This window comes from Pleurodeles waltl, chromosome 1_2 (assembly GCF_031143425.1).
Source record: "Pleurodeles waltl isolate 20211129_DDA chromosome 1_2, aPleWal1.hap1.20221129, whole genome shotgun sequence".
Taxonomy (NCBI): Eukaryota; Metazoa; Chordata; class Amphibia; order Caudata; family Salamandridae; genus Pleurodeles; species Pleurodeles waltl.
In genome coordinates this window covers 600,177,885-600,202,035 of record NC_090437.1, presented here as the reverse complement: position 1 = coordinate 600,202,035, position 24,151 = coordinate 600,177,885, and the positions used below count along the sequence as shown (strand labels likewise).

General features: G+C 43.3%; 1 protein-coding gene across 2 annotated transcripts in view; it reads right to left on the bottom strand.

Annotated features, from left to right (window-relative positions):
- Positions 1-24,151, bottom strand: part of LOC138301837 (cilia- and flagella-associated protein 337-like) — a 455,621-nt gene that overhangs the window by 329,255 nt on the left and 102,215 nt on the right. For both annotated transcript variants that reach the window (XM_069242337.1, XM_069242343.1), the window contains exons 4-5: positions 20,447-20,539; positions 3,986-4,031 (exon numbers count right to left, since the gene is read on the bottom strand). In XM_069242337.1, the coding sequence (XP_069098438.1) occupies positions 3,986-4,031; positions 20,447-20,539 (139 nt within the window). The remainder of the gene's footprint in view (positions 1-3,985; positions 4,032-20,446; positions 20,540-24,151) is intronic.

The window sequence follows — 24,151 nt, the reverse complement described above, 5'->3', positions numbered from 1 at the left end:
AGGTGAGGCTGGCAGACAGCTGACGCCACCAACAGGGTGCATGACAGCGCTTGGGCATTGGTCAGAAGACATAGGAAGGTCTATGGTGGCCTTCCCTACCTGAGGACTCGATCACGCAATATACATGCTGAAAGTACCTACGTTGGTGGACAAGGCTGTGTTGGATGGGAAGAGTGGTGATGTGTCCTGCCGTTACATGTCTGAAGTGTTCGCGGGTGTGGAAGGGTTGGAGTTACATTTTGACATGGGTAGTGACGAATGGGAAGAAGGTGGATTGCTTGAGGAAAGCAGCGTGAGCTTGCCGGTGGTGAAAGGGAAAAAGAAGGGTGATGCAACAGTGGATGTTTTGCAGAAGTCAAGAGTGGACGATGGAGGCACCACTGGGCAGCAGATGGTGGCTTGAGGTGGAGGTTGCAAGGAGAGGTGACAAGACAGTCTTTTTCCTTCAGGAAGGACTGGTGGTCTGTGTAGGACACACAGAGTGGTGGACCTGGGGGTGAGGTGTGTAAATCGATAGGAGTGGGTGACAGGATGATCGAAGGAGCTGGAAAGAAGCTGGTTAACGCCAAGGAGGGGACGGATAAAACGCAGGAATCACAGAGTGGTAAGGTATTGGACGGAACCCGGGTTCAAATGGATGCAGTAAAGGAGAAGGACAAGACAAAGGAGGAGAGCAAGGATGGGGTGAACATAAGAAACGTTTACCCTACATGGCCCTGGTGATGGCCCTAGGGTCTCATGTGTTTGATAAGACCAAAAATAGGATATGAAAACATGAATATGTGCATGTCTTTAAACTTCTCGACCGCAACATTCAGGCTAAAGAAGGGTCTAAGGAGGACTAGTGGGAGCTTGCACAGTGGCCAGGAGTGCCCATCAATATGGAGAACTGGATGTTGTGTTTTTGATTTAGACCAGCATATATTATGAAAAACATGCTGACAGGGCCATTGCTTTATTTAAATTTATGGACCTCATATGGAAAGTGCAAATGCATTTTGGGGGTATGCTTCGCTCAGTTATGATGAGGACTAGGGTAAATGTGAACTCCGACAAGCCATGCGGTGATGTAGATTCGGAATTATGGATACAGTGGATGTCTTCAATACAATCTATGGCCTCTAACCACACGGTGACTGGCCTTTCAATCACATATAGGCCCTTTCAGCCCCATCCCACCCAACAAGGTGCGGTTAACTTGCCGAGACCCAAACATGCCAGTACTGGGGCTGGCTGAAACTTTGACAAGGGTTTCTGCTCCAGATACCATTGCAAATTCAAACATGAGTGTACAAAATGTGGGGGCAGATACACTAGCCAGTCATTTGGATCAGTAGAAGACAACTAAAGGGAGGGGACATCAAGGTCACATCTAGGGTAAGAGGCCCCTACGCCAATTAGGTTAGGGCATTTAGTGCCATGGCTGGCGATCTATCCAGACAGGGACACAGCGTTGAAGTTGGAATAGTGATTTAAGGAGAGTTTTTGGTTTGGCTACCAGGGTCCTAGGGGACATATGTGGGAGGACAACTTGCGGTCAGCCAAGAGAGCACCAGAGGTGGTGTCAGCTAAACTGCAGAAGGAGGTTGGTAAAGGGAGGATTGTGGGCCTTTTCTACGACTGACCTTTGACTGACTTGATCAAATTTCCTTTGGGTGTGGTGCTGTAGAAGTTGGAAGGAGTATTCAGGTTGATATACCATTTGTCATGGGTGAAGGGTGCTTCAGTGAACAATTTTATTGCTTCAGATGACACTAGGGTGCTTTATGCTTCGGTTAACAATGCAACAATGCAATAAAGCAGTGTGAACAGGTAGCAGACTTGCCTATTATATGTCGGAAATAAGGGACATGCTTGTGAGCTATGGCATTATGGCATGAGAAAGTTTGGTGCAGGGGGACAGAGCAATGAGTTGATGTGTTGCAGTATGTGGGAAGGTGAGGCAGCAAAACGCCCATTGGGATTTTCCTGGGTGGCGTTAATTGGGGTGGTGGACAGTCCGATGTGGGCGTATCCACCCCACAGAGGGGGAGGAAGAGAGCACAGGTGAAGGAAGACGTTTTGGGAGATGCTTCAGACAAGATAATGAGGCTCCATTGGAGGATGCTATGGGGAAAGGAAGTGAGAAGGAGACTGGGAATGGAAGGAGGTCATTAAGTGGAAGGTGATTGGAAGAATGAAACAAGATGGTGTGCTGGGGTTGAAAGCTTGAAATGAAATGAAAAGTGTGGGGTGAACAAAGGGATTATGTTAAAGATGTTTGATGTTATGTTTATACTGTTGAAATGTTTGAAACCCTGTCCTAATAAAAGGCCTTTTACACTTCATGGAGTACGGTGTATGATTACTTCACGTGCTCCTCTGGGCAAAAAGTAAGCAAATTCACCTGGACCTAGTTGTCACATGGTAATTTCTGAATCGTTTGAATACTGAGCAATACATAGTTATGCTACTTATATAGGCTCATGTTTACATTGATGTTTGCTTTTAAATTACAGGTTGACTGACAGAATACCGTGAACAAAAGATCGAGGGACACAACTATTGTGTCAAAAGTATTGTGGAAGAGATTTCTGACCAGAAACAAGTAAGAATATTGTTTCTTGCTTTTTTTTTTTTAAACAAATCTTGACTTTAAAATAGTTAATTAGTAAACAAAATGTATAATATTAAATAGTGTGTGTGTGTGTGTGTGTGTGTGTGTATATATATATATATATATATATATATACATATATGTAGCAATAGGTACAGCTATATAGTATGCATATATATAGCATGCAACTTTCCCCAGCACACAATGCAGATGTAGACTAGGGAACGCACAACACCACCACCACCCGACTACACCAATATGTGGCATATATACTGCATTGGAGTCATTGGAGTGCTGTCTTGCAACTCCTGGTCGCATTGTAATACATATATATATATATATATATATATACACACACACACACATATATGTAAAATAAAGTGAAAATTAGCAAACACATATACAACCAACAAATATATGTAACCTTATTTAAATATTAAAATAAACATAGAAAGTACTTGTTTAATGCTGTACACTAAATATAAAAATAATATAGATTTAAAAAATATATATTTTGACAATTTAAAAAAAATACAAAAATAATACCAACAGCAACAAACAAAAAACTGAAAAAGTATATGTATAAAACAATTATTAATGAAAATAATATGAGAAATATAAAAAGCAGTTTCAAAAAATCTAACAATACAAACATTTAAATAAACAAAATATAAAAAACAAATAAGATTAAACAGCATTACAAATAACATACATCTAATGTAACCAATAATAGGGAAACTGCTGGAGTTTGGAGGGTTTAATTTATTATCCCCACTCCAATGTAGGCAATAGTAGGAAAGTGTTGGAGATTCAGAGGGGTTAGATTTTGTATTCCCACTTTAGGCTAAGCAACAGCAGGGAAACGTTTGGACTTTGAAGAAGTTAAATTCGCTGTTCCCATTTTGGGCTAAGCAACAGTTGGGAAAGAGCTGGACTTCAGAGGGGTTAGATTTACTATTTCCACTCCAGTTTAAGCAACAGAAGATAAAGGGTTGGACTTTGGCGAGATTACATTTACTATTCCGACTCACAATTATTTGTTTGAAAACACTGAAATACCTAACAATAAAACATTTTAAGCCATATTTGATGTAAAAATGCATACAAAATAAACTTAAATGAATTAACAGATGAAATAAAATAACACTTACTTCCGTTCCCCACAACCCCAAATCAAATAAGGACAGAAAAAATAAATGTATTTAAAATATACATAATTATTAATAAAACATATTAAGATAACCAATTAATATTAAAATATAGTTTCAATAAACTACTACCCTACATGATATTTTAAATCCAATATTTTGATTATTCACTAAATTGCATTGGGAGTTCACCTCAAATATATAGGGATAAAATTATGTGCAATGATTTGACAACACTTACCTGTTCATCACCGAATACTATAATACACTCTTCTTTCCCTTTGACACTAAGAATAAAAACAAACAGAGTCTGTGAGCAATTTCACAGTCACAATATCTGATGCGTACAATGAACACAAAATGGCTAAATGCAGTCTAAAAGTGCCAGTAAGGTATGAAATGTAACATATGATTTTAGAGCGAGGACCCCTCTCTTAGAGTGCCCCAGATGAACATGAATCTATTGCCAAACTTGTAAGTCACAATATTGTAGTTGAAATATTAACTCACAGATATATTAAGACCATACTAAAGTCTACAAAAATAGTGTCAAGGTAAGTGTTGAGACAGAAAAGTCTTCTGCATGGTAAAGACATGAACCCCTGACCTGAGTGCCTATCTGTACTGTTGTCTGGATCCCTAATGCTGATTTTCTTGCCATATGCGAACAGAGATCATGCATGTGCACTGTGACATAGGCCTGGCTCACAGCTCTACCCTCATAGTGGTGGTTCCCATGAATTAAGCAGCATGGGTGTGGTGGTGGCAGCATAACCATAGTCATCAGTAATAGTGAACAGGAACATTTTACCCTGTGTCACTGGAGTGAGGCCTACAGGCTCAATTATCAATTCTGCTGCTGTGTGCTTCACTCCCCTTTGACCTACATCACGTTGGTGTGGAGTGCTGAATAGCACAGGGATAGTGATGCAGTGTGGTTGTATGTGTGCCTGGAAAGGGTGAGTATAGGGACAGATCTGTACTATGTACATGTGAATAAACTTCACATGATAAAGGATATGATTATTGTTGTGGCAGGAATGTCACCTAGATGATGTACATTTGTGTTCCCCTGCCCTGAGTGCCCTGCCTAGAATTTCCCACTGCGAGTATCTGGTGTCATTGTTTTTTATTTTGGCCGCATGCTAATTTATTGTATGCACAGAGACCTAGGCCTGTCCCGTGACATAGGTGAGGTCCTGGACCTGTCCTTTGACCTGGACATGTGCACCAAGTGTGCCCTCATTTTACCAGCACCTGACTAGTGTCCCAGTCATGGGCTTAGCATAAACAGCAGTGGTGGCAGGGTATGTTTTTTGTGAATCCACATTTGTGATCAGACCTTTTTATTTGTGTCACTGGAGTGGAGACTTACTGGCCTACTTGTGGTTCTATTTGGTAACATAGATCCTAGCACTAATTTCCCAAGAATGTGCTATGCCTGTTTTGGGTATGTGGCCTGTGTGTGCCTCTGACCTGTTTTTGTTCACTCGATGGAGGTAAGGCTATTTTCCCAGAGACTACTATCCAAGTGATGAAGGGGTACTCAGCCCAGTTTGCAGAGCCATAGTAGGATGGACTTGAGGACATCAGAGTTAAATTGCGCCTGCCCTCACGTGCAAGGCCCAGTGGCGCTTGCTACATGTCCCAATTGTTGTGATCTGACAGTTATGTTTTTTGCCAGGCATATTTTGCAGAAATTAAATTGATGATTTAAAAATAGCAGGTCTTCTATATTGTATGCAACTTGTAGTGTAATCTTATCTATATTTCAGATGGATAACTATGTCAGGGTTCAAGTGATACTGCTGTTAGAAGATGACTTCCTATTGGTGTACTTCGGCCAAATGCTGCTTGCTGTGCTTGGGCTTCCTGCCCAACCTTTATTCTTGTCACCCAAGGGGAGGAGTTAATTTTTTATGTTTAAAGGCTTTAATTAGTTTAAATATAAATGTGAACACGTTAAAATAACACAGCTTTATTTTTACTAAACAAATAATTAATTTAGCACTTAAAATAAAAACAGTAAAACAGCATACTAAATATTACCATTTTATCTTCTGCATAATGTATTGCTTAAATGATACCACAGTGTCCGATGTTATTAATAAAACACAACATTTTAAAAATGTTAATGATGATAAGGAGAAATAACACTGATCATAAAATGAGTTTTACAATAATATTGGTTATTAGAAAACACATTTAAATACAAATCTAGATAAAAACATCTTAATTGAGCAATAAAATGTCCCTTTTAATGTTTGCTAGAAAGTGCCTCTTTTTGTGTGGTCACACCCCTTTTTTGTTTTGACTGATGCTGCTGTTTTTGTAACTCGGAACACTGGGACACCGCTACCCTGCCCCCAATGTAAGTGATCTGACCCCTAAAACATGCTAACTCCTAATTTGCATGTTTAACTTCTCTGTAAGGCCACTGTTTATGGTGTAGGAAAACACCATTGACAGAGAGCAGTTGAAGGTCATCTGTGGACTGCAGCACATTATGGCATCCAGTAGTCTGACAAAGAAAACATGGAGTCGGGCCTACCTGCATAGCCTGACACTTGCAGCTTTTTACCTTACAGGCATCCCTGACAAAATAACCCCTTTTGACAGGAAAGAACCCTATTTTTTACATAGTAAATATCACCTCTGATGAGGATTTATAGCCTACAAGATAGGATGCCTAGAATCTAAAAGTGGTACATGCATGAATTTAATGTTGGCATGTACCACAATGACTGGCGCCAAAAAGCTACTTTCACTGTGAAGGACTGTAGTTTTCCTTTTAAGAAAAACTAAAGTTTTGAATAAAATCATAAACCTGCTAACTCTGGATTGGGATCAATTAAACCACTATTTTTAATATTTACTAAAAATCCCATTCATTAATGAAGCTGACGTTTTAATAGATACTTAGAAAAAAGTAACTTTAAAAAGTTACACTTTACCTTCCTGGGCCTCCTTTATGCTAATTAGCCTTAGCCTGCTGCCAGATGGTCCTGCTGGTGCGTCCCCTTAATGAGGTGTGAAAAATGCTTTCACAGCAGGAACACTGGCTTAGCTCTTTTCACATGAAGATCCGGGTGTGAGGTATGTCACAGATAGCAGCTGAGGAACGATAGAGGCAAAGGGTCCAGGAAATTCATTAACATGAAAGGGACCACCATAGTAAGTGTAAAGAAAGACCTGAGGAAGAGAAGCCTTTTATTCTGTAGGCCTTCTGTATCCATTTTGGCAGCTGCCTAGAGGGAGGGGAGCTGGTCCCAAAAACATTTTGGTGTTGTTGAAGAGGAGGGGATTGCTCATTTTCCTAAACACACCCATGACTGGCACACAAGCCTCTTTCGGGGGCAGTAAATTCTTGCCATGTTAGATTTTTCTCAGAATAGTGCACTCTGGGATAGTTTGCAGTAAGGTAAACAGTATGTAGTAAAAAAAAGTAGAAAGGGTTGCCCCTGGGAACTTTTTTCTAATTTTACTCAACGTTGGCACCTCATCCACAGCTCACCAGAACAGTCTCTGGATCTGCAGAAGAACAGAAAAGGATTGGATCCGATGTCTGAAAATCTGTGTAGGGACCTGAAGGACTGGACCTGCTCCCACTTGTACTCAGGACTAAGAGGTGGACCCAAACAGTCAATTGGATGACCGCCTGTGTGGCTATGGGAAATCAACAAGGTCCAAGAATCCTTTCTCCTGAAGTGCCCAGATGCTCAGCAGCAACTAGAACTGGACTGGGCCATGCTGATGGTCCCTGCGGGAGTGAATCTTGACCCATAGGTGCTGAGGTCCTGGAGGCCTTACAAGTGACCATGACAAGCTGCTCCGGAAAGACCGAAAAGTTGGGAATTGGAAAATATGTGGTCTTCCAAGACCTCAGAGCATCAGTAGGACCTCCCTGCGCAGGTGTCTAATTTAAAAAAGGATCCACCCCATGCGAGGACTTCATTGACTGTTGAATTTCTCCTGCACTGAGCTTTTACAGCAAAAACAAAGCTCTGAGAGGGCTTCAGCAAATACAACTGTTCGAAATGGTGTCTTCATTTGGCAGTCAGTTTACACCCTGTCCAAGTAGGGATCCTCACTCTAGTCACGGTAGGAGAGTCACACTCCTAAGATAACCCCTGCTCACCCCCTTGATGACTTGGCACAAGAAGTCATGAAAACACTGCAACCATACCAGTTTAAAGAAATAGCCAATAATTATCTAAGTAAAACAAGACCAAAATGACAAAAATCCAACATACAAGAGCAAAGATATGGATTTTTAAAGTTTAAATCCCAATAAAGTGCTTAGAGACACAATAGTTACAGCTGGTGCTATCACGGTATTGTGACGGCATCAATCCCAACAGTCCGAAGCCACTCGGGAGGGAGTGCGGTGCCGATCACAGAGTTGCACTGACTACAGGTACAGTACCTTTCAAAATGATGAGGAATCAAAGACGTTGCATGGAGTCTGGAAGGTGAGGCGTCGCTGGAGCCAGTGTGGCGTCGGGTCCTTACTGCTACCAAGGAGGTGAGGCGTTGGTTCCTTACTTCCAGGCAGGGGAGGTGAGGTGTGGATTCATTACGGTTGCAGGGGAGGTGATGCGGCGGCGAGGCGGTGGTTCCTTTTGCTCTGGTGGGGTGGATGAGTCCAGCAGGTCAAGACGCAATGAGGCGACTTCGTGGGGTCAGGGTCACACCACAGGGCCACAGGCGCCGCAGCGGAGTCAGGTGTCATGGACGTCGGAGACTTGGCACTCGGGACTCATGAGGTTGTGGGACTTCAGAGGCACTGTGGCTGCATTGGTTGCAGTCGATGCATTTCAGCAGGGACCACAGCTTAGAGTGCAGGCAGCGGTGCGGAGTTAGGCAGCGGTGCCAGTTCTGGAGTCATCCGGAGTCAATGAGCCTGTTTCTTCTTGTTTTATGCCAGACCCTCACTTGTCCGAAATCTTTGATGTCCCTGAGACTTCTTAACAGGAGTCAAGCTCAGTCCAACCCCTGAAGAAACTTCACAAGTAGGATACACAGCAAAGTTCAGTCTTTGTCCTCTCCAATGCAAAAGCAACAACTGCAGGCCAACCCAGCAAAGCACACACAGCAAAAGGGCAGTACACTCCTCACAACTCTTCAGCTCTTTTCTTTGGCAGAGTATCCTCTTGATCCATAAGTGTTCTGAAGTTGTGTTCTCAGAGGCCCAATACTTATACTCATTTCTGCCTTTGAAGTAGGCAAACGTCAAAGGAAAGCCTTTGTAGTGCACAAGACCCTGCCTTACCTGCCCCCAGACACACTCCAGGGGGTTGGGGCTTGCTTTGTGTAAGGGAGGGCACAGCCCTATTCAGGTGCAAGTGTCAGCTCCTCCCTCCACTCTAGCCCAAGAGGACCCATCAGGGTATGCAGGGCACACCTCAGCTTCCTTTGTGCGACTGTCAAGAGTGAATTCACAAACAGCCCAACTGTGATATTGGCACAGTTGTGTATTCTATGGACAAGCAGAGGCACAGAATGGTTAAGCAAGAAAATGGCGACTTTCTAAGTGGCATTTTCAAACTCACAATCTAAAAAACAACTTCACCAAAAGATGTATTTTTAAATTGTAAGTTCAAAGACCCCAAACTCCACATTTCTATTTGCTCCCAACGGGAAACTTCACTGAAGAGATAATTTAAGGCAATTCCCATCTTATCCTATGGGAGAGATAGGCCTTGCAATAGTGAAAAATGAATTTAGCACTATTTCACTATCAGGACATGTAAAACAGGTTAGTACATGCCCTACCTTTTAAATACACTGCACCCTGCCTTTTGGGCTGCCTTGGGCCTACCTTAGGGGTGACTTAGATGTAGTAAAAGGGAAGGTTTGGGTCTGGCAATTGAGTGCACTTGCCAAGTCGAACTGGCAGTAAAACCTACACACACAGACACTACAGTGGCAGGTCTGAGACATGTTTACAGGGCTACTCATGTGGGCGGTACAATCAGTGATGTAGGCAAACTAGTATTATTGGGTTTACAGGCCCTGCGCACACCTAGTGCACTTTACTAGGGACTTACTGGTAAACCAAACATGGCAATCATGGGTAAACCAATTACCAATACCATTTTAGACAAAGAGCACTTGCACTTTAGCACTGGTCAGCAGTCGTAAAGTGCCCAGAGTATTAAAACCAGCAAAAACGAAATTCAGCAAAGGATCAAAACAGGAGGCTCAGAAGCCAAAAAGACAAGTTTAACAACAACCAACAACCTTGTCCCGCTAGAGGATTTCAACTTCCATTTCAGAGACTAGGTCAGAAGGTTAAATTTTAGATTGGGATAAACCCAGATTGGTGTATCCGACCTGCACTCCATTGTTGGTCTGAAATCGCACCTAGGTCAAAGTCAACCACGAACATTGACTACGGATTGGCACTTTACCTTTTTGTAACACTTTTTACCATAAATATTTAAAAGGTCATATTTGTCATTCCTGTTATTGGATTTTTGTCGTTTTGGTGTCATTTAGCTCATTACATTTTTCTCTATCATCCTACATTAGTTGTGGAATTTTTGTTGTGTTGTGTTTTGACATTTTATTACTTCTGAATACTTTCTACATTTTCTCAGTTAAACCTGCCTGCTCTGCCCATATTAAATTAGTTTAACCCCTCAGGTGCACTGGACGCAATGGTTACGTCCTGGGCAGCACCGCTTGGGTGCCCAGGACGTAACCGTTACATCCAGATAGGGGCCCTCGGGGGAAGTGCTAGCACTCTCCCCGGGGCCTCGCACCCCCTCCCTGGGCAGGGATGGAAGGGGAATCACTTTCCCTTCCACCCCACCCCGTCTGACCGCCCTTGGTGCCTGATGACGTCAGCAGAAATGCCACTAGACACCAGGGCTTTTTTTTTGGGGGGGTTTTATTGAATAAGGAGAGCGGCCCCTTGGGCAAGGGCCGCTTCCCAGGGGGCAATTTATTTTTAGGCCATTTCTGCCCCCCCAGGGGCAGATCGGTCCACTATAATTAGGCCGATCTGCCCCCATGGGGCCAGAAACCGCTAGACACCAGGGATAATTTTTGTGTGTTTTTTATATGTGGGGAGCGACCCCCTTAGGCAAGGGTCACTCCTCTGGAGGCAAAATTACTTTTAGGCCTTTTCTGTCCACCTTGGGGGCAGATCAGCCTATTTTTATTAGGCCAAACCACTAGACACCAGGGTATTTTTTTTCTAACTTATATTTATACATAAGGGAAGTGGCTGCTCCCGGGGGGGGGGCAAAATATTTTTAGGCATTTTCTGCCTCCCCTAGGGTCAGATCGGCCTATTATAATGAGGTCGATCTGTCCCCGGGGGCAGAAACCCCTAGACACCAGGGATTTTTGTTTTTGTTTACTTTATTTTTTTTATATATGGGGAGCGACCCCTTAGGCAAGGGTCGCTCCCCTGGGGGGTCAAATTGTCTTGGGGGCAGATCAGCCTATTTTTATTATGCCAATCTGCCCCCAATGGGGGCAGAAACCACTAGGCCCCGTGATTATTATTTTTTGCACCAATTTCACACAAGGGGAGCGACCCATTAGGCAAGTGTCGTTCCCCTGGGGGGCAAATTTATTTTAGGCCATTTATCGGACTATTTCTATTGGGCTAATCTACCCCCGGGGGCAGAAACCACTTAGGCACCAGGGATTGGTGTGTGTATATTTGTGTGTTTTGTTTAGGGGGGCAGCCCCTTGGGCAAGGGTCACTCCCCATGGGGGCACATTACTGTTGGCCATATCTGGAATTTTCGGAAGGCCCATCTGCCCCCAAGAAGGGCTGAAAGCCCACCAGAGACCTGGGAATATTTGTTTTTCAAAATAAGAGGGTGGGGGTATGGCCACATACCCACCCCAAATAAATGGAGCCAAACTTGTTCTGCCCTCCAGAAGGCAGATGGGTGCAATTATATTACCCTTGACCCACCCCCCACTCCGGTTGGGCAGAAAGCCTACTAAATGCCAGGGAATTAAAAAAAAAAAAAAAATAGTGGGGTGGTGGCTACCAACCAGTATGGGCCTGGTTATGCTTCCACCTCAACTGAAGGGGGTAACAGTCTTTCAGCTCTTCCCCCACGCACTAAAACATCTTATCCCTTGGCAAGCAAGAGGACGTTTGATTATTTTGGGTTTTGGTTTTACATTTGGGCCATGAGAGCTTGGCTAAATCGTCCCACTTGGAATGGTGAGGGTTGCACTTTTTGGACTTTGGGACGCGGCCATGTAGAAAAATCCACAAGACCTAGACACATCTGAAAACGAAACATCTGGATCAGTCCAGGGTGGTGTGCTTCACATGCACCCCGCACCATTTTCTTACCCATAATGCCCTGCAAACCTCCAACTTTGCTGGAAATCACAAATTTTTCGCACATTTTTGTGATGGAACCTTTCGGAATCGGCAGGAATCCACAAAATTCCTACCACCCAGCATTGTCTCATCTATACCGATAAAAATTCTGCTGCACTTGTCTGCCTACATTTTTTTTTTTCAAACTGCCCCTTTGGACCTGCTTTGGGTGCCCCTCAATTACGACATGTTTTTGGCTCTTCCCTGTCACAGGCACTTGGCCCACCTATACAAGTGAAGTATCATTTTTACTGGGAGACTGAGGGGAACGTTGGGGGAAGTATGGTGATCCCACACAGAAGTGTGGGAAAAATGTGTTTTTTTAGCTAAATTTGAGGTTTGCTGAGAATTCTGGGTAAGAAAACATTGGGGGATCCATGCAAGTCACACCACCCTGGACTCCCTCGGGTGTCTAGTTTTCAGAAATGTCTGGGTTTGGTAGGTTTCCCTAGATGGCTGCTGAGCCCAGGACCAAAAACGCAGGTCCCCCTCCCCCGCAAAAAACAGGTAGTTTTGTATTTGATCATTTTGATGTGCCCAGATAGTGTTTTGGGGCATTTCCTTTCGCAGGCACTAGGCCTACCCACACAAATGAGGTACCATTTTTATCGGGAGACTTGGGGGAATGCTGGGTGGAAGGAAAATTGTGGCTCCTCTCAAATTGCAGAACTTTCTGTCACAAAAAATTTGTGGAAAAAGTGGGTTTTTTGGCCAGATTTTGCGGTTTGCAAAGGATTCTGGGTAACAGAACCTGGTGAGAGCCCCACAAGTCAACCCATCTTGGATTCCCCTAGGTGTCTAGTTTTAAAAAATGCACAGGTTTGGTAGGTTTCCTTAGGTGCCGACTGAGCTAGAGGCCAAAATCCACAGCTAGGCACTTTTCCAAAAACAGCTCTGTTTTCTTTAGGAAAATGTGATGGGTCCACGTTGTGTTTTGGGGCATTTCCTGTCACGAGCACAAGTCCAACCCACACAAATGAGGTACCATTTTTATCGGGAGACTTGGGGAAACGCTAGGTGGAAGGACATTTGTGGCTCCTCTCAGATTCCAGACCTTTCTGTCACTGAAATGTGAGGAAAAAGTGTTTTTTGGCCAGATTTTGAGGTTTGCAAAAGATTTTGGGTAACAGAACCTGGTGAGAGCCCCACAAGTCACCCCCTCTTAGATTCCCCTAGGTGTCTAGTTTTAAAAAATGTACAGGTTTGGTGGGTTCCCTTAGGTGCCGGCTGAGCTAGAGGCCAAAATCCACAGCTAGGCACTTTCCAAAAACAGCTCTGTTTTCTTTGGGAAAATGTGATGTGTCCACGTTGTGTTTTGCGGCATTTCCTGTTGCGAGCACTAGTCCAACCCACACAAGTGAGGTACCATATTTATCGGGAGACTTGGGGGAACGCTAGGTAGAAGGACATTTGTGGCTCCTATCAGATTCCAGAACTTTCTGTCACTGAAATGTGAGGAAAAAGTGTTTTTTGGGCCAAATGTTGAGGTTTGCAAAGGATTCTGGGTAACAGAACCTGGTGAGAGCCCCACAAGTCACCTCATCTTGGATTCCCCTAGGTGTCTAGTTTTCACAAATGCACAGGTTTGGTAGGTTTCCTTAGGTGCTGGCTGAGCTAGAGGCCAAAATCCACAGCTAGGCACTTTCCAAAAAATAGCTCTGTTTTCTTTTGGAAAATGTGATATGTCCACGTTGTGTTTTGGGGCATTTCCTGTAGCGAGCACTAGTCCAACCCACACAAGTGAGGTACCATTTTTATCGGGAGACTTGGGGAAACGCTAAGTGGAAGAACATTTTTGTGGCTCCTCTCAGATTCCAGGACTTTCTGTCACTGAAATGTGAGGAAAAAGTGTTTTTTTGGCCAAATGTTGAGGTCTGCAAATGATTCTGGGTAACAGAACCTGGTGAGAGCCACAAAAGTCACCCCATCTTGGATTCCCCTAGGTGTCTAGTTGTAAAAAATGCATAGGCTTGGTAGGTTTCCTTAGGTGCTGGCTGAGCTAGAGGCCAAAATCCACACCTAAGCACTTTCCAAAAAACAGCTCTGTTTTCTTTGGGAAAATGTGATGTGTCCACGTTGTGTTTTGCGGCATTTCCTGTAGCGGGCGCTAGGTCTACCCACACAAGTGAGGTACCATTTTTATCGGGAGACTTGAGGGAATGCTAGGTGGAAGGACATTTGTGGCTCCTCTCAGATTCCAGAACTTTCTGTCACTGAAATGTGAGGAAAAAGTGTTTTTTGACCTAATTTTGAGGTTTGCAAAGGATTTTGGGTAACAGAAGCTAGTGAGAGCCCCACAAGTCACCCCATCTTAGATTCCCCTAGGTGTCTAGTTGTAAAAAATGCACAGGTTTGGTGGGTTACCTTAGGTGTCGGCTGAGCTAGAGGCTACATTCCTCAGCTAGGCACTTTCCAAAAAACAGCTCTGTTTTCTTTGGGAAAATGTGATGTGTCCACATTTTGTTTTAGGGCATTTCCTGTCCTGGGCGCTAGGCCTACCCACACAAGTGAGGTACCACTTGTATCAGGAGACTTGGGGGAACGATGGGTGGAAGGACATTTGTGGCTCCTCTCAGATTCCAGAACTTTCTATCACTGAAATGTGAGGAAAATGTGTTTTTTTGGCCAAATTGTGAGTTTTACAAAGGATTTTGGGTAACAGAACCTGGTGAAAGCCCCACAAGTCACCCCATCTTGGATTCCCCTAGGTGTCTAGTTTTCAAAAATGCACAGGTTTAGTAGGTTTCCTTAGGTGCTGGCTGAGCTAGAGGCCAAAATCCACAGCTAGGCACTTTCCAAAAACAGCTCTGTTTTCTTTGGGAAAATGTGATGGTCCACGTTGTGTTTTGGGGCATTTCCTGTAGCGAGCACTAGTCTAACCCACACAAGTGAGGTACCATTTTTATCGGGAGACTTGGGGGAACGCTAGGTAGAAGGACATTTGTGGCTCCTCTCAGATTCCAGAACTTTCTGTCACTGAAATGTGAGGAAAAAGTGTTTTTTTGGCCAAATGTTGAGGTTTGCAAAGGATTCTGGGTAACAGAACCTGGTGAGAGCCCCACAAGTCACCTCATTTTGGATTCCCCTAGGTATCTAGTTTTCACAAATGCACAGGTTTGGTAGGTTTCCTTAGGTGCTGGCTGAGCTAGAGGCCAAAATCCACAGCTAGGCACTTTCCAAAAACAGCACTGTTTTCTTTGGGAAAATGTGATGTGTTCACGTTGTGTTTTGGTGCATTTCCTGTAGCGAGCACTAGTCCAACCCACACAAGTGAGGTACCATTTTTATCGGGAGACTTGGGGAAACGCTAAGTGGAAGAACATTTGTAGCTCCTCTCAGATTCCAGAACTTTCTGTCACTGAAATGTGAGGAAAAAGTGTTTTTTTGGCCAAATGTTGAGGTCTGCAAAGGATTCTGGGTACCAGAACCTGGTGAGAGCCCCACATGTCACCCCATCTTGGATTCCCCTAGGTGTCTAGTTGTAAAAAATGCATAGGCTTGGTAGGTTTCCTTAGGTGCTGGCTGAGCTAGAGCCCAAAATCCACAGCTAGGCACTTTCCAAAAACAGCTCTGTTTTCTTTGGGAAAATGTGATGTGTCCACGTTGTGTTTTGCGGCATTTCCTGTAGCGGGCGCTAGGTTTACCCACACAAGTGAGGTACCATTTGTATCGGGAGACTTGGGGAAACGGTGGGTGGAAGAAAATTTGTGGCTCCTCTCAGATTCCGAACTTTCTGTCACTGAAATGTGAGGAAAAAGTGTTTTTTTGGCCAAATGTTGAGGTTTGCAAAGGATTCTGGGTAACAGAACCTGGTGAGAGCCCCACAAGTCACCCCATCTTGGATTCCCCTAGGTGTCTAGTTTTCAAAAATGCACAGGTTTGGTGGGTTACCTTAGGTGCCGGCTGAGCTAGAGGCTAAACTCCTCAGCTAGGCACTTTCCAAAAAACAGCTCTGTTTTCTTTGGGAAAATGTGATGTGTCCACGTTGTGTTTGGGGGCATTTCCTGTCCTGAGCACTAATCCAACCCACACAAGTGAGGTACCATTTTTATCAGGAGACTTGGGGGAATGCTAGGTGGAAGGACATTTGTGTCTCCTCTCAGATTCCAGAACTTTCTGTCACTGAAATGTGAGGAAAAAGTGTTTTGTTGGCCAAATTCTGAGTTTTGCAAAGGATTTTGGGTAACAGAACCTGGTGAGAGCCCCACAAGTCACCTCATCTTGGATTCCCCTAGGTGTCTAGTTTTCACAAATGCACAGGTTTGGTAGGTTTCCTTAGGTGCTGGCTGAGCTAGAGGCCAAAATCCACAGCTAGGCACTTTTCAAACAACAGCTCTGTTTTCTTTGGGAAAATGTGATGTGTCCACATTGTGCTTTGGGGCATTTCCTGTCGCGAGCACTAGTCCAACCCACATAAGTGAGGTACAATTTTTATCGGGAGACTTGGGGAAACGAAAGGTGGAAGGACATTTGTGGTTCCTCTCAGATTCCAGAACCTTCTGTCACTGAAATGTGAGGAAGGTTTGCAAAGGATTCTGGGTAACAGAACCTGGTGAGAGCCCCACAAGTCACCCCATCATTGATTCCCCGAGGTGTCTAGTTTTTAAAAATGCACAGGTTTGGTAGGTTTCCTTAGGTCCAGAGATACGCCACTCGCTGCACCTACCTTAGGTGGAGGACTTTCTACACCGATACGGCACTTGCTGCACCTACTTAGGGTGAATAATTTTTTGAAAAAGTCTCGCTATTTATATTTAAATGACTGCATTTGCCATGATGCCTTGGGGCTATTTTCCGCTTGAATGCAAGGCAGTGTGCTCCCTTTTTCTTTTTGGTTGTCTAAATGACGGCTCCCGTGAGCCTCTTGTTGACGAGAACTGGCGATGCACCTGTGCACCTACTGAGTGGTACAAAAACCTGTGAAGACGTTTGGCGGCATTTCAAGCGACCCGTCAGTTACATACGCTCTCTGCTGATGACGGCTGAAAGCCAGAAACACGTGTCCAGAGATACGGCACTCGCCGCACCTACCTTAGGTGGAGGACTTTCTACAGCGATATGGCACTTGCTGCACCTACTTGGGTGAATAATTTTTTGAAAAATTCTCGCTATTTATATTTAAATGACTGCATTTACCATGATGCCTTGGGGCTATTTTCCGCTTGAATGCAAGGCAGTGTGCTCCCTTTTTCTTTTTGGTAGGTTTCCTTAGGTGTTGGCTGAGCTAGAGGCCAAAATCCACAACTAGGCATTCTGGGTAACAGAACCTGGTGAGAGCCCCACAAGTCACCCCATCCTGGATTCCCCTAGGAGTCTAGTTTTAAAAAATGCACAGGCTTGGTAGGTTTCCTGAATAGACTTTCACAAGAAGTAGCCAAAAGAAAATGTTTATTACAGAGTGAGGGTACTGCTTCCATAGAAAAAGGGCCACAGAGCATAACTGACTCGACAGAGTCATGGAACACCATGACACCATAAACACATGATGTCATGATGTTCCATGCAACTACCAGATATCACCTAGTAGCATCACCACATTTCCCTAGGTGCTGGCTGAGCTAGAGGGCAAAATCTACAGCTAGGCACTTTTCAAAAAGCACGCCAGATTTCAATGTAAAAATGTGATGCGTCCATGTTGCGTTTCATGTAGCGAGCACTATGCTTACCCACGCAAGTGAGGTACCATTTTTATCAGAAGACTTGGGGCAACAGAGAATAGCAAAACAAGTGTTATTTCCCCTTGTCTTTCTCTACATTTTGTCCTTCCAAATGTAAGACAGTGTGTAAAAAAGACATTTATTTGAGAAATGCCCTGTAATTCACATGCTAGTATGGGCACCCCGGAATTCAGAGATGTGCAAATAACCACTGCTTCTCAACACCTTATCTTGTACCCATTTTGGAAATACAAAGGTTTTCTAGATACCTATTTTTCACTCTTTATATTTCATCAAATCAATTGCTGTATACCCGGTATAGAATGAAAACCCATTGCAAGTTGCAGCTCATTTATTGGCTCTTGGCACCTAGGATTCTTGATGAACCTACAAGCCCTATATATCCCCGCAACCAGAAGAGTCCAGACCAGACATAACGGTATATTGCTTTCAAAAATCTGACATTGCAGGAAAAAGGTACAGAGTAAAAAATGGAGAAAAATGGCTGTTTTTGCACCTCAATTTCAATATATTTTTAATTCAGTTGTTATTTTCTGTAGGAAAACCTTGTAGGATTTACACAAATTACCCCTTGCTCAATTCAGAATTTTGTCTACTTTTCGGAAATGTTTAGCTTTCCGGGATCCAGTATTGGTTTTGTATCCATTTCTTTCACTAACTGGAAGGAGGCTGAAAGCACAAATTTTTTTTTAAAATGGGGTATGTCCCAGTAAAATGCCAAAATTGTGTTGAGAAATTGAGTTTTCTGATTCAAGTCTGCCTGTTCCTGAAAGCTGGGAAGATGGTGATTGTAGCACTGCAAACCCTTTTTTGATGCTATTTTCAGGGAAAAAACCACAAGCCTTCTTCTCCAGCCCTTTTTCCCAATTTTTAGGAGAAAAAAAAGATTCCGCTGTATTTTGGCTAATTTCTTGGTCTCCTTCATGGAAACCCACAAACTCTGGGTACCTCTAGAATCCCTAGGATGTTGGGAAAAAAGGACGCAAATTCATAGTGGGTAGTTTATGTGGACAAAAAGTTATGAGGGCCTAAGCGCGGACTGCCCCAAAAAGCCAAAAAAAGGCCTGGCTGCCTGGCAGCGAAGGGGTTAAATAATTGAAACGTTGTTTCACCTTGACAACTTTGTTATCTTAATCCTTGTGGTGGAGTCACACCCATTCCAATTAATAACCCACTTTCTTCCAATGTTAAATTCACATTGCAATATGTGATTAAAACATAAACAATTATACCAAGTCTGATAAGTGGATGAATTCTACTATTGATTAACTATCCCTTTTACATTCTGTAAATCTAATAGGGTAGGTGGAGTGAGCGTTGTGTTTTGTAATGATTTCAACTAATCCCAAAATAAAAAACATATGATTCCAATTCTAATTATTCTCAAAATATTGTTGGTAAAGATGGCCACCTCTTTTTCCCCACTAGAATATTATAGTCAGTGGTATTTCTATGTTTGTTCCATAATAGTTTCTTGCTAGATATTTTGAAGAGCCCACATTTTTTATTTTTTTGCTCATTATGCCATAGCGCTTGTGCATGGCATACTAGGAACGTGAGGTGCACCAGAAGTGCCTTTAATGGAACAGTTTTAAGTACTCATAGACGTTTTTCAACAGTTTAAGTTGTTTGTGCACATTTGATCTGATAAACAAAGATTTCATTGTGAGTACATAAAACGTATTCTTGTAGTACTCCTGGTTTAGCACTCAATTCTGGGAGTATGAAAGTAGTAAACCAGGCCTACTACTGCCTTACACCTGGAATCCAGAAGTAAGCATGTACTAATAAAAGAGTAAGTCACGCTTGCTCACAGGAAACTCTTCATTGCTCCCACAAAAGAACCCTCCTCTCTTGTGTAACTGAAAACAAGAAATGTCACCCTTGCAGAGACTGGCATGACTGTTCAAGGATAGCATCCTACTCTAGAAAATATTCAGACTGCCTACCAATCCAACCACCCACTCTTCAAGATCTCACAGATTTCTGACATTGTTTAGAACCCAAACTGCAGGAAAGTGGATGTTGGACATCTTACCACTGAACTGACCAAAAGAATATGGTTCTCTAAAATCTATGTTGCTAAACATCACAACTTTACAAGATAATAGCTGGAAACTCCATTAAATGCAAGTTGGAAGAGACATCAGAAAGCTCCTGCAGTTAGAATAAAATTCAAACTATACTTACAAAATCAAATTCATGTAAATGATTAGTTCAAGGTTGGAAGAACACAAATGGGCTATATTTCCTCTCATGCCAATTGTTTTGTCTCTTTCTCTCCTCCAAAAAAGTATAATTAGCTAGTTTCTTTAAGTTCATTAATAACAGGGCCAAGATCACCTACTGGAACATTAAACAATACAATTGCTCTGGACCCAGGTGTTAGGGTAAGCATCGCACAGAGTCCTTTGCAGGAACTGGGACAGCCTGTGACTGTCAGTGAACCTACGTCAACATAAAGCAAATATTCCTGTCACGTCCAAACTCTATTTTACTGCACAAAAAAGGATTGGGAAGATGCTGAGGAAGAACCTGCCTTATTGAGCATCTCAATAGTAATAGTGTTGTGTGGTGCAACAGTCATTTTCTGCATATCAGACAAATTCCTCATAATGAGCAGAGTTATTAAAAGAGTACTGCAGTAATAATCTGCTCTTACCTGTAATCCAAGCGCAGAGGCATAGTCTCAAAGCCAATGATTTGGCAATACGGTTCAAAATTGGAGAGCTCATAGAGACGAATTTCTCTGTCACTGAAAAGAGAATGTCAGGTAAGTAAAAGGTAAAATATTTCAATAGCTATTATGCAAACAGTAAAATAGTTCAACACAGATTCATCATTTATCTCTCCGTTTTGAGGTAAAAACATGAGGTGCCTCACATTACCTCTCATTCCAGGGCTTGCGCAAAAGGAATAGGGTATAACTTATGGGAAACTGTTACCAAAGTGACTCTGTACCCTATTTCTACACTTTAATACCACCCGTTTTAAGTTGGTGGCAAAGAAACCATGCAAATTCCAACAAGTGAAGAGCAATTAGCAGTCAGCTCTGAATGTGCAGAAAACAGGTAGCAAACACTTTGGCCATTTTAAGGTATCACATACAGACCCCTACAGTAGTTTGTTGGTAAGTAACCTATTGCATTCAAAAATTGATTCCATGACTCATAGAAATAGTGTGTCATGATTCAATGGCTTTCTTGTCAATTTCAGTGCCCTGCTCCTGATTTGATGGTTTTCTTCCATGTTCTTGTGTTTGTCCTGCCGAGGGAGCATTTCTATCTCACCATGTTTTGATTGGATGTGTTGTATCTTTCCACTGCTGATAACCAGACCTTTAATTGCACTGCATGAGGGGCTATTTTCTCAGCCTCACACGATTTCTCCTTACCACCGAGTTCATGTCCCTCCTCACTTTATTTAAAAATGAGCCCCCGTGCCTTACTGCCCCTACCAAGCTCCGCCTCCAGCAGCCACTAACACAGCAGCAAATGGCTATCCATTCCCAGATGGACGATTGTATTTGCACATTTGTGCATGTATATAAATTCATGGCAATCATCTTGCAATGCTTTTCTTTATACTTTATGAAAAAGCATTCCAAGATAGCAGCCATCTTTGCACACACATCCACAATACAAACTTACATTTATTCAACACTTAACCCCAAAACCTGAAACTAACTTTAACTCTAACTTAAATCTTACACAAAACCCCACTCATAAATATATTATAAAATCTATCATCTCAACACAGAAGCCTCGAAGAACATGCACTAAAGCTAAGTCTAGCCATAGCCCAATGTATAGTCCCAAATCCTCACACCTAAACCTAAGCATATACAATCGACCAATGTCCAAACAGCACTTCTAACTGCCTAATCTAAAACTGTAGTGTCTGAGCACTTAATTCTAAGCCTATGTATCCAAACTGTGAACCCCAATACCTAAGAGTTTAGCCTATGTCAGGATTATAAATTGATTGTTAAATATTTTTATTGCAGGATTTTATCAAGAAATTGCCATAAGCCTATATATTTATATATATATATATATATATATATATATATATATATATATATATATAGATAGTGCACAATATAATGCCAAAGAACCATTCCTACGGATAAAATGTAATTTCAATTAAGGAAAATATTCAGAATTGTATTATACACATATTAATACTGTAAACATTGTACATACAAAATCAAGAGCAGCCAGCATCTTTAGTATCTTTAGCATTATGAAAGTAAAATATCTCAAAAAGAATCAAGATATATAATGAGGTAAGACTGTATTTCTGGAGGATGGAGGGGTTGTACATCTTCATATGTAATGTTTTTGATAGCAACATATATATAAGAATACCAGCATTTGGCAAACCTGTGGAATTCTTCAGGGGGTGCAGAACTCCTTTGAAGTTGTATGTTACATAAGGTAGGTCACCAATGGAAATGAAAGCTGTTAATGTGCTTTGTTTTAATGTTGTGTAACAGTAACAATTGCAGTTATTAGGATAATAGCAAAATGTTTACTATACAGTTGCATTTTTCTGTGCTATAGACCCTAATATTTCTTTATGATTTCATTAACAGTTTAGCAGCATTATGTGTCTGTAATCAAAATTCTAAAAACACCGAACAGCCAAATAAGGATTACACCATTTTCTTCCTGTCCAATTAAAATAGCAGCCTGACAGAGGCAAGCTGAGGAAGCGTTAATTGGTTGCCATGAGTAAACACAGATAATGTGATCGGCATTTTTCCCAGACAGCAGCACAGTCCTGCTGGCTGGTTCCTTAAATCCTGAGGGAGAATTTTTAACAGCATCTGAATTTCTGCCCTCAGCAGCATACTTAACCACACCACGCCCCTCAGCCTGTTCCACATTATAACGAGACGGACTGGTTTCTTTTTTATATTTAACAGTGTCGGTGTGGGGAGATAGTGCGAACATCTGAGGTGCGGTGGCAGACTAAGGTGTGAACTGATTACCGTCTTCAAACACGGGGATGCAGGACCCTAGTCACTTACCTTGTGACAAGCTGTTAGCCTGAGTAAAGGGATTTTACATCAATCAAGTGCCAAATGGTGGCACAACGACCAGGGTGTATCTATCATTAGCGCAACAGGTTCCTTGGCACCGTGTCTGAGGGATCCAAGTCACCCCAATCAGTAGCTGCTTTTCACAATAAAAACAGGTGATGGTGGGCCGACTTTCCTTATTTTCCTTAGGGCCTGTTGCTCCCTTGTGTAGACTCTGGCTGTACTCATACTAGTGTTTCAACAATGACGTGATTCCATCAGCCACTCCTTCTCGGCTGGTTTCCACACTCACCCCGAACCCATCCATCACAGGTGTCACCGGTCAGGTGACCGTGCTAATAAAAAGGGTCCAGGGGCACGTGCCTGAGGCCAGTTCCAGTTACAAGTACCGTAGCCATGTGTCTGTGTGGTTATTTTTAGTAGAGTGAGGGCCCTGGGCCCCCAACACTACAATGGCGTGGAGGCCGGTCTGACCCCACCTGCCATGGAGCCAGGAGCTTGGTGTTTCCTCATTGGAGAGGAATAGCACCTGGCCGAATGAACGCGAGGCCTGCGATGAAACAAGGAAGTGGTGCCGACATCGGACGGGCCCTGGATCTTCGAGGCAGGACATGGCCATAGCATTACATTGACCCATTCCCTATGTGCACCCAGAGGCTGCTTTTCCCCTACTGCAGACTTAGAATAAAAGTGAAGAGGGACCCCATGACCCACGACCATCTGCCAGGCATGAGATGAGCCCCGTGGGCAGAACAGAGAGGAAGCCAGATGGAGAAGCGTGCCATGGGGAGGAGAGGAGTGCTGCAAGCACCTACACCACCAGCATGGGGGTGACAAGACCATGCAGCAAGGAAGCAGGTGAGAGCCTGCAAAGAAAGAGTGGTAGCGGCCTCTGCCTCTGACTGGGCCAAAAGCAGCTTAGCACCCCGCGAGAGATGCGCAGGCTGCCCGCCAACAAACACAGTACCCCATTGAGGTGGAAGAAAGACTGCGGGCTCCACTGCAGGAGAAAGGCCACTGTGTGCCCGCAATTTTGATTACGACTGGCTTTGAAGGAAAAAAAAAGAAGCTGTGGAATTCCATACAGATGTGCATGCCTGAGCACTGCGCAGAGCGACACATTTTGGAGGGTCAGCAACACTAACCTGCACAGATCATCTGCAGTGGACCTGACCAGCAGCTTGGAAGTTGGTGGGAGGCTGTTGCAGAGGAGAGACCTCTGTCAGCCGTCCAGGAACAAAGGGCCTGTGTGGATGGAGCCCCTCCTGACCAGGAAGGGTCATTCCTGTGGCGGTGGGTCCCTGAGGCAGTGACGCTGTG